General features: G+C 43.7%; 1 protein-coding gene across 1 annotated transcript in view; it reads right to left on the reverse strand.

Annotated features, from left to right (window-relative positions):
* LOC107685899 (NACHT, LRR and PYD domains-containing protein 3-like) overlaps positions 1 to 11,971 on the reverse strand; it is a 57,836-nt gene that overhangs the window by 22,649 nt on the left and 23,216 nt on the right. Inside the window, exon 9 of the mRNA XM_016482632.1 lies at positions 2,145 to 2,318. Within this exon, the coding sequence (XP_016338118.1) occupies positions 2,145 to 2,318 (174 nt within the window). The remainder of the gene's footprint in view (positions 1 to 2,144; positions 2,319 to 11,971) is intronic.

The following is an 11,971-nucleotide window of genomic DNA, read 5'->3' on the forward strand; positions in this document are numbered from 1 at the left end:
TTATTAATTGATACATTAAGTATCATTTGCACCTTTTTACAAAGGTGTGTTTGAACTAAGAATCTGATGTTCCCTTCAGGCTGTAAATCTGCTGAATATCAAATGGTTCCATAACTTCATATTTTTATTTCTCTGCTCTTTACTGCTTAAGCTTTAACGCTTTCCTATACCAACTGTATGCGTGTGCGTGTGCGTGTGTGTGTGTGTGTATATGTGTATATGTGTATGTTAGACTAGTTTGTGTTTATGTAGTATGTTAGACTAGTTTAAGTGTTTATGTAGTTAATAAAGTCTTACTTGTATCACACTTGACGTTGTTCATTGTTTGCTCATAACTGGAGTCCCTTAATCATGCAGATTTATGCTACAGGCTCTGTGTAGAATTGTACAGTAAGAAAGTTATTTCCCTTAACCAGGAAATTAACGTTCTTAGAATTGACAGACGGTTGACCCTGAGAGGTCAAGTAAATACTTACAGCGGATCTAAATATTTATAATTAATTATAACTAGTTCTGATTAATTATTCATATTTCCCCAATGAGCTGATTCGCTACACAATATAATAATTAGAAAATAATAATAAACATAATGATTTCATTTTGAACTAGAGATCATGGAATAGCATATGTTTACTTCAAATTTATTTAGAGAGAAGTATTAATTTTCCTATTTTTACCCAAAATAGGATGGAGTGAGCATTACTGAGCACTAACACATGTAATGTCTGTTTCATTCATACTCGTAGCCAGAGGGTGCCCTCACGTAGAAAGTTAAAATATAGCTCATAGAAGTATTAGAACTCGTGACATTCCAGGAAATTCCTAAAATGGACAAAAGCATAAAGCTATTGCTGCGACAATATATCTGTGTTGTTCAAGCCATCTCAGGTATTTTCATAATAATTAATGATATTTATAATCCATTGTATACTGACATAGCCATTATTACATTATAAAATATAAGTGCACTGCAATCACCCTCTCCACCTGAGGGACCCCCGAATAGCCCCCGCAGCACTGCAATCTTCCATGGTAAGAACAGAAGAAGTTGTATATTATGTCCTGGCAGAGAAAGGTGCCTTCAACGATTTCGTCAGCTCTTCATGCACTTATGAGAAGAAAGGAATTGGGGATGAATGCAACTGTGCTTTGCGCTCAGACCCCAAGAACCAATCTTAAAGCCGCAAGTGCTCAGGGCAAGGTGGAGGAGCCCACTCGAGCCCAATGCTCTTGGCTGCCCAGGCAAGCATGGTTGTCAATTCGGCATCAGCCCCAGACTGAGCTGCTGCACCCACAGATAAGGTCTCAATCAAATCAAAGCCCTCCTCATTACAACCCCCTAATAAGCAATTAAGCATGCCCTGAGGTGCGCTCTCAAACTCATATGGAATCTCAACCGGAAGTGGTCCACAGGTCCACTGTGCCTTGTTTACAAAACAATTTGAGCTCAAATATTCAGAACAAACATAATCCTCAGACGCAATCCCATTACAAATAAACCATCCACTTGTTCTTGAGGTTGGGATTCTTCTGAAATCTCTATAGAGACACAAATGAGCCGTTTAAACCAGGCACATCAAAGCGAACATTCTTTTACTCTTCCATTTGTTCTTTTGTCGACAGACTCAAGGACGTGGAGTATGTCAGAAACTGAATGCACTACTTTTCTCTCCACTACTTAAATATCTTGCAATGTTATTTTCACTTTTGGCTGATCACTCTGGCTTTAAAACATTAAGGAATAATTTTCAGTAAAACAGCTTAGAAAGCACTTACATATACAAATAAAACTGACACTGATTTGTGTTGTCACATCATTTCCTATTATCTCAACAAATATCAGTGAAACTGGATGTGAAAATCAAACCTCAGTATCTCCAGCTGACAGTTTGTACTCTTCAGTCCATCAGAGAGCAGCTTCACTCCTGAATCCTTCAGGTCATTGTTACTCAGGTGCAGCTCTCTCAGAACAGAGTTTGAGGATTGTAGAACTAATGACACAGTTTCACAACACTGACCAGTAAGATTACAGCCAGCAAGACTGAAAGATCAGAACACATACATCAACAGTCAAATCATCTACAAACACACATAAACATTATGACTGGCTGACTGTAAAGTATCTCTTATATGTTCTTAAATACCTCAGTATTTGCAGTTGACAGTTTGGACTCTTCAGTCCATCAGAGAGCAGCTTCACTCCAGAATCCTGCAGGTCATTGTTACTCAGATCCAGTTCTCTCAGGACAGAGTTTGAGGATTGAAGAGCTATTGACACTACTTCACAATGCTGAGTAGTTAGATTACAGCCAGAAAGACTAGAAGAGACGAAATATAACATAAATAAATGTAAAATAATAATAAACTAACAGTAAAGACATGTACAGGAAGTTCCTGAAAGAAACATGGAACAAAAATATTAAACATTGAAAATGTAGCAATGCATCTGTGCATTTAGTGTCATTTGACTGTTTTTCAAAGATTAAATCTTTACTGCTTCTAATGTTCATTTAATACTTTAGTTTCCTATTACTTATACTTTCAAACTTGTATCTGAGGTAGGGGTGTGCAGCGGAGCCAATATCTGTATCTGTAACAATCTCAAAATGAATTGTATTTGGATAAAAATGGAAGTGGACGGGACTTTATCTGGAAAATTCCATGAGAAGCCCTTATTTAAGTTATATTTTTGGGCTTTTCATGGCCTTTATTTTTATAGGATAGTAGAGAATTGACAAGAAAGCATTGGGCAGAGAAATGGGAGCAGAACCAGCAAAGGACCTTAAGTCAGGAATGAAATTCATGTTGCTGGAGGCGCAACTGCATCATGTGTTGTGCGCTAACCACAAGGCTATCAGTGCCAACAAGAAGTTAATTCAATTTTGTTCCCTTAATAATATTATTTAACAAATATGCCTTTTGCAACTCGCAACTTGTAATTATAAAAGAAAATTCTTTAAATCTCTTGTAATTAAAACAATAATACTGAATGTTAAATAAAAAGTTTTGATTATAGATCTGAATATAGAACCATAAATTTGAAAGAAAATAATCAGTGGATGAAATATGTTTAAAAAATCTTTTACTATGTATGTAAGTTTAAGCCAAGATTAGCCATAGTTCAATTATGACATTTAAGTATCTTTTATTAACATGTCTTAGAAAAAAAAAACATTACTGGTGTGCATCTTGAGACAAAACAATGGAACTGACATATTTTAAGATATTTAAACTGAATTGAATCAACAATGAACTGAATAACTGAAAAAAAGACTGTTAACTATTGTCCTCTTTTTAGAGCTACTTTACCACAGAACTAAAATTTGTTTGCATCATTAAATTAAACATTATTTTCCTGTTTAACATTGTGTCTACACCGGACGCGCCGCACCGAAACAGGTTGTCTATTGGCTGTCTACACTGGATGCGACAAAACGACCGTTGCAAATAATTAGAATTTTGTGTCAGTACATCATAAATAGAACAAGGCAGCAGTTTACTGTCATGGATTTGTCGTGTAGTGTAGACAGCATCACTGATTATAATAGGTTCTACTGTATTTTCTCGCGTCTTGCCGCACCCCTCGCATCCAATGTAGACACGGTGTAACACGCTAAAGCTGCTTTGACACAATCTGTACTGTGTAAAATGCTATATAAATAAAGGTGACGTCTTAAATTTATCTCCCTATTGAATCACCACATAAAGATGCATGGAAAACAGCAATGGCCGCCAAGTAAACCTTTAAAGTGGAGTGGGATAGCCCAGAAGAAAAGTGATGCTGAGGGAACTCCAGCACTGAACCAACAGGGCAGTTAACTGGGTCTAACTGGCGCTCTCTGCACCAAAAAGTGAAGAGTCTCCACTTCAAAGCATACAGTTTCCTTGTGGAGGGAGCTCTAGAGTTAAGAATGGTCTCATTCAGTTCAGAGACCAGAGTTGTCCCCATCATGGGCTAAACCCTACGAAACTATCAATGTATTGTCTGAGCAGACAAGGACATGGTAGCCTCTGAGATCTATCTCAGTGCTAGAAGTACAGCCATCATCTCCAGGCAATTTATGTATCATAATAGACAATGACCTCTCCACAGACCCCAAATCAGGCATCCAATACTCTCCTTGGAAGGAGCAAGTCACCCAGTCCTGCAACATTCCCAGGCAAACACTGGGCGATGAGCTCGCTGGAAACCGCTGCACCCTGAGGCACTGAGGTTGGCAGACCAATTTCATGAGGGCACCAAGAAGAAACAGTCACAATTAAGCCTGGTGTGGACCACTTCTTCCCGAAGGGGTCTGCCCTCGAAGCCCTGAGCCTACTGGCATTAGGACCTCTTGCCTGAAGCCTTTCTCGAGAGAATGACGGGCCTCAGATCTGTCCGCCCTTAGGTAGGCTTCAGCTACGAGTGCCGTCTTAACCCCCAATCTTTCTGAGGGGGCCTTGAGAAGCAACACTCTGCTTCTGTCTCATGCTGTCAGTGTGAGGAGATTGTACTCAGCTAGGGCTGCTCTTTTGAGACCTGGACCTAGTGGGGGATATATTTCTGAAATGCTATCCCCTGTTTAATTGCCTCCTTAAATCACAACCGTGTTGACTGCATCGCCGAAGAGGCCAGAAGTGGAGAGTGGGGTGTCCAAAAGAAAAGACTTGTCTTTCTCTTTTAAGTTTAGCCATAGATGCCTCTCCACATCCCTCCATAGCTGCCATGGAATGGCCACCAGAGAAGGGTGTAACGGAGGCTAGCTGGTATGTGCTGTGCAGGTAAACCTCACTCCCCTGATCTCAAGAGGTGCACTAGCAACTGACGCTAAGGGCTGTGGTCTTTAGTCTCCTTGTTAGTGCACCTGCCTCCCATGCCGGAGACCCGGGTTTGAGTCCCACTCAGAGCAGGTGCACGAGTAGGTCTGAGCTGCCACACTGCCTCAGCAGACACAGTACCCAAACCACGAGGGGCGCGTACCTGGCCTCGCTCCTCAAAGAGAGCCAGGCAGGAGTGGAGAGTTCTTAACGCCAGATGTTCACAGTGAACACAGCCATCTCCTTCAAGGGCTGACTGTGCATGCTCTGCTCCCAAGCAGACCACACACAGATTGTGTGTGTCACCTCCCATAATGTAGCGCGGACAGGGCGAGATACATAGATACTAAACTGCTGCTTACTATTCGCCATTTCTAAATTACTACAGGACAAACAACATATAGCTTCTGAGATGTGCTGTCATTTGTCACAGGATGATGTCTCAGCAGTGAGTTTGGAGTGATTTCACACATGCTTCAGATGCAGGTCATGCAGAAGCTTCCCATAGCATCAACATTCTGAGACATCGTCAGAGTTCTCTCAAAGGTGAACTTTTCACAATACGAGTAATTTCATATTTTTATGTAATTATATATCACAACTTTTTTTATTACAAATAAGCAAATATGTAAATTACAATCAATATGACAAAAACAATATAAGAAAGATACAAATGAAATGAACAGTGTTTTAAAATCTGCAGGTAGGCTACAGTAGGTATATTTAACTCTACTTAGTATTTAAGTAATAAATTAAATAATCAAATGCTAAAAACGGAATAGTCTTTACTCTATAAATTAACTATACACTTATTCTTAACTATATTATAGTTATTTAGTCAATAGCAGTGGGTGATTTTCTCCTTTCTTTTAATGTTTAATTAACATTAATCATACAGACAGCAGCAGATATATTAGGCTGCTGTCATTTTAAGACCTGCACAGATCTAATACATTGCAACATCTGATTTCTTTCTCAACTGTTTACGTTCACTTAAAACAAACCTGACTGTGTTTACATGAAAGGTCGCCAGGAAGTGCATTTTGACATATTTTTGACCATTCAAGCTCAATAATCTGTGAAAGAGAACTGAATTCGCAATCACTGTCTGAAGGGTGGCTTTCTCTGCTAGTGTTGGGTCGTTCTTGAACGATTCGTTCGTTTTGAACGAATCTTTAATGTGACTCGGGAAGAACGAGTCGTATCGGGGAGCGATTCGTTCAGTCGCGCATGCGCAACATCCTATAGGTTCTGTACTGGAATTAGTCAAGTAGTTCACCTGGTTCGAGCCTTCGGGTTTTTCCGAGTCGTTCGTTCATCACGTGACAGCCCCATAAGCTTTAACCAATGCAGTCTGAGCCGGAAAGAGAATTGATTAGTTCATCTCGAGTCTTCGGGTTTTTCGAGTCGTTCGTTCATCACGTGACAGCCCCATAAGCCCAAACCCGAAGACTTGTCAGATAAGAGGTGGTGAGCTAATCATAGACTGAAGACTCAGGTAAACAATGAATTAATATTTTCTGTTTCTTATAGCAGTTTTGTATTGTTTGTAGTGTGATCAACGTTTGCGTAAGTAGTAGACGTATTAGGGAAGTAACACGTAACATTTTAATTATATTTTGTTAAAATGAACGAAATGAACGAAATGACTCGAAAAAAGATTCGTTCATTTTGCTGAACGAGACTCAAAGGTCCGAGTCGGTAAAATGATCCGAACTTCCCATCACTATTCTCTGCGTGAGCTTCAGGTCTGACAGGTTAGGTCTTACTGTGCTTAAGGGTGCTTAAGGGTGTACAGTTGCATTGAACTGAGCCCGAGTGCGCTTATCCCCCCTCCCCACTGCCCCGCTGGCCTGCACTCACACTTGCACTAAACATTCCGGACCGGAGCACGCTTACGTCATGTACGAGATAACAGGGAGAAAACCACTTTGGCTAATAGACTGCCAAATAAATTTATCATTTATGCCGTGCAGTGATTTTCACTTGCATGTATCAGAAGATTATTACTGAGGCAGCTAATGAAAGAATTTGCAGCTTTATTCGCAAACTACAATCAATAAGGTGAGAACCAGACCCCATATAAACCTAAATATACTTGATTTAATTAAATTAATTGAAAAGTGTACTGTAGTGGTAGTAATAGAAGATGTTTGCAGTTGTAATGATGACAGTAGTGCGCACACTGTTCCATGCTCTGGTATGGCAAGCGATCACACTACTTGCGTACCACCCCCGAGCCCAACTGAACTGTCCTCTGGCTCACCTCTTCCAAGCGAGCCAGGGATGGCTAAACAAACCGCGCCTGGGCGTGGAACATTGCAATCACACTAGTCAAATGAACTCTTTTTAACATCAAACACGTCCTGTGATTTCTTTTCTTTTTTGTAAAAGGAGCATTTGTTGAAACTAAGCTGCCAAAATGACTTCCTCCACATTGTAATGTTGCACTGTAATCATGAAGATAGAGATGCAATGATATTAGACAATCATAACATTTGCCTACGAGAGTCAGACTGTAAATATATGACTGTTTTGTGCAAAAAACTTTATTAACATTATTAGTGAATGTTAAACTCCTACAAATGCATATGCAATAAGGTCAGATGCAAAAACTACGAGTACGTTTACATTGACAACAATAATCCGATATTACCACGATTAAGACAATATTCTGATTAAGAATCTACCATGTAAACAGAGATTTTTGATTACCTTAATCCGGCTAAAGTCATACTCGAAGTAAACACAAATCGAATTAAGATGTGGAGTATTCCTATTTTAGTCGCATTATTGAAGTACAGTATAGACATGTACACACCTTAATCACACTATTACCGTCGTGTCGGACTATTAGTGAATGTTAAACTCCTACAAATGCATATGCAATAAGGTCAGATGCAAAAACTACGAGTACGTTTACATTGACAACAATAATCCGATATTACCACGATTAAGACAATATTCTGATTAAGAATCTACCATGTAAACAGAGATTTTTGATTCCCTTAATCCGGCTAAAGTCATACTCGAAGTAAACACAAATTGAATTTGTGGCGTATTCCTATTTTAGTCGCATTATTGATGTGCAGTAGACATGTACACACCTTAATCACAGTATTACTGTAGTGTAGGACTTTTCACCGCATTTTGCAACAGGATACACACACGGCAGTGGTCAGCCGTTTGACGGCAAACAAAAGAGCATGGCTTCAAGCAAGAAGGCACATTTTTATCCGTCGTTGTATGTTTGCACATATAGCATGACATATAATTAACTGCACTAAAAGCTTTCGTAAAATAAAAAATGTAACACCCAAAACTGTATAGTACCGCAGATGAACGGTTGATAACGTGAAATTGACCCTTCGCAAAAACCCGCCCTCCTAAGTTACTGTTGCTATGTCCGACAAGCCATGCCGCTCTCAAACTACAACTACACATCATGTTCTCACGCAGTAAAAAATACATCGCGGAGCAAAGAGGAAACTGACAACACGCCGATAGACAAGACAGAGCAGGTTACTTCTGGTATGAAACAAAGTCTTAGCTGATGAAGCAATGCTGCCATCAAAGGCTTTGATGAGTACACTACAGAAATGAATAAAACATCTTTTAAATCTTAAGTTGTAGTTTATTTTAATTATTATAATTTCAAACAGAGTCATCACAACACTTTTCTGATTCTTGATTTCTGTGAATTTGCTGCAGAGTTTTTGTGGTGGAGCAGGATCAGCAAGGAAAGTTGATGGCGGCATTTATAGAAAAAAGGGAAAACCTGAAACAAGTGATGTTTCATTAACAAATTTTGGGAGGAGCACGCGCAGATAATTAACACAGCCAGTCCATCATCAGTAATTACACCATCTATCCAATCAGCACAAGAGAGAACCTCTATAAATAATCAAAGCAGCCTTACCTCCATTATCTCTAGTCTTTCAGCATTGGCACGTCCAATCGCCGCAACATGTCAGAGATTGAACTTTTCCCGGACGATAACTCCTTTGACACCGCGGGTCCTCCGGCGTCTCCAGTCGCCGTTCAGCGCACCAGTGCTCCGCAGGACACCATAATCGAGCCCGCAGCTGCAACACGCGGCCGCCGGCCTTCCCGCGCCGCCGTCGCTCATACCTCCAGACACCGAGGCACGCCATCACCTTCGCCTTCTAGGCGTCAGCCACCTTCTCCAGCGTCCTCCTACTCTTCAGCCCTCTCCTCCGCCCCAGCTGCAGAAAAATGGACCGTGACCGGATTATGCCAGGCACTCATTAGCTCCAGCGTCAACGTCTCACGACGGTCGGTCAAGGCGGATCTCCTCGCCCTCTATACTTCCCTCCAAACAGGGGCGCCTCCAAGCTCTACTCCTCCATCCAAGGCCGCGGATAAAGCGAGCCAGGGCCGCAGCGTTCCGTACTCACGGCCCGAGCTAACCACCACTCCTTTGAAGACAGGCTTCCGGCCGTTAGGCCGCAGCAAAAAGTCTTCAGCAAGCCTGGGCCACGCCCCGGATGCCGCCAGCCCCAGACCCCCTCCTCCATCCACTGAGCGTCAGCTCGCATCTCATCTCGGAGAAGTGCCAGCTCCAGTCTCCACAAGCCGCCACGTCAGCGTGAGCACGCCTCCGCTAGCGGCGCAGACCTGCCCACAACCCTCGCCTCACCCCTCCCCGTACCCCCTTCCCTACCCATGGCCCGCAGCCCCACCGTCCATCTCCAGCTCGAGCGGCTTCCGGCCGTTAGGCCGCAGCAAAAAGCCTTCAGCAAGCCTGGGCCGTGCCCCGGATACCGCCAGCCCCAGACCCCCTCCTCCATCCACCGAGCGTCAGCTCGCATTTCATCTCGGCGAAGTACCAGCTCCAGTCTCCACAAGCCGCCACGTCAGCGTGAGCACGCCTCCGCTAGCGGCGCAGATCTGCCCGCAACCCTCGCCTCACACCTCCCCGTACCCCCTTCCCTACCCATGGCCCGCAGCCCCACCGTCCATCTCCAGTGTGAGCTTGCCTCTGCTAATGGCGCTGGCCCCGACGCCCGCCATTCCCCCTCTTTTTCTTCCTTTTTCTTCTGCTCCCGGAGCTGTCCCTAGCGCGAGCATGCCTCCGCTAATGGCGCAGGCCCCGACGCCCACCATTCCCCCTCTCTTTTTTCCTGCTTTTTCTTCCGCTCCTGGAGCTGTCCCAAGTGCGAGCTTGCCTCCGCTAATGACGCAGGCCCCGATGCCCGTCATTCCCCCTCTCTTTCCCCCTTCCTATTCCGTCCCCGGAATTGCCCCAAGCGTGAGCGTGCCTCCGCAAGCGGTTCCGGCGACTACCTTTCCACTTCCCCTCGCTCGCTCTTCCTTCTCACTTTCTTCCGCCACGCCCCTACCCACCCCTCCGAACGCCCTCGCCTTGGAACCAGCCCCCGTGGCCAGCAACATCAGGACACAGATCTTGGCAGGTGCGGATGTAGATCTTTTTTCCCTTTTGTCACCAATTTCACCTTCGTCTGCAGATCGCCAAATCGACTGCGGCGGATTTTCTGTCACTTAAAAAAAAAACCCATCACGTATTTTATCATTTGTTAAAATTTCGGTTTCGGAGGATTTTACCAAGGCCGCTGACTTGCATCTACGTGGCCCCCCCAGCTGTTAGACTTACCACAGCAGCTAAAATCCTCAGCTCTGTTCGAGCTATATCCCTTAGTCGTCGCAGCCCTTCTGTGGGGTAAGGAGTGGTCCGCCACCAGCATCATTATCCACTGCGACAACGAGGCTACCGTGCACTGCATCAATAAAGGCCGTTCCCATTCACCCATCCTAATGCCTTTGTTAAGACGCCTGATTTGGATCTCGGCTTGCGACCAATTCATTGTTACTGCAAAACATATTTCTGGTTCAAAAAACCAAATAGCTGACTCTCTCTCTCGCTTTGCCTTCCAGAAATTCAGAACGTTGGCACCAGAGGCGGATCCAGTCCCAACCCCAGTACCTCCCTATTCAGAACTGATATTCCCATAAATCATCCACTGAGACCTCTCCTCGAAGCTTCCCTCAATTCTATTCTTCAAGCCGTCTCCCCCAGGACCCTACAATCTTACCTAACAGCTTGGAAGTGCTTTAAAGCATTTCACTCTGCCTACAACCTGCCATTCCCCGACTTTTCCTTGCTCGCCATCACCTCATTCATCTCTCACCTCAACATCAACAAAAACCTACAAATCAGCTCCATTAAGAGTTATCTAAGTGGAATCCAATTTTTCCACAAACTCATATACGGTTCACCCTCACCCCAGATAGCCAATTCTCAGACCTCCCTACTCATCAAAGGTATCCAAAGAGTCCATCCCACCCGCCCAGACACCAGGCAACCCATAACCTTACAAATATTGACCAAATGTATTTCTACCCTCCGCAGAGGTTATCATTCCATTCACACCGCCCGCACGCTTGATGCCATGTTCATCCTGGCTTTCTTCGGTTTTCTCAGATGCTCTGAGCTCGCTATCACATCTAGCTTCAATCCAAACATCCACCCCACTATCTCCGATCTAGCAGTGCTGGATGACGAAACCATCTCTTACTTCATTAAGCAAAGTAAAACAGACCAGACCAAGAAAGGCCATTTTATTTTTATTTTCAACCTACAATCACCCATACTACCATACCAAGCCCTCCTAGCCTGTGTCCAGCTCAGGAAATCACAGTCCAAACTCCCATCCGACCCCCTTTTTACAGATGACTCCAACCGCCCCGTCACTCGTTTCTGGTTTCAAAAGCACCTTAAATCCATTCTACTCCTATCCGGTACCCCAGCTGATAATTTTTCCAGCCATTCATTCCGAATTGGCGCAGCAACCACAGCGGCCCAAAAAGGCCTCCCCCAGCAGCAGATACAAGCACTCGGTCGTTGGTCGTCAGAAGCTTTCAAGAGCTACATTCGATCGGACCGCTCCCACATCAAGGAAGCCCACCGAACCCTCATCTACCAACCCCTTTGACGTCAGTATAGCCCCAGTTACTCAAACTTCAGACCCACCATAGTTGACCCCCTTTTTTCATCACCTAACCATCTATAACGACCCATCCCCACTCCAGCCATCCCAGCAGCACCCACTCCCACAGGAGCTTTACCTAAATTTCCAAACTGCCACAGCAGTGCTCGCTCCCGCAGGAGCCATACATAAATTCCCACACTGCC

Source organism: Sinocyclocheilus anshuiensis, unplaced genomic scaffold (genome assembly GCF_001515605.1).
Source record: "Sinocyclocheilus anshuiensis isolate Anshui unplaced genomic scaffold, SAMN03320099.WGS_v1.1 scaffold1074, whole genome shotgun sequence".
Taxonomy (NCBI): domain Eukaryota; kingdom Metazoa; phylum Chordata; class Actinopteri; order Cypriniformes; family Cyprinidae; genus Sinocyclocheilus; species Sinocyclocheilus anshuiensis.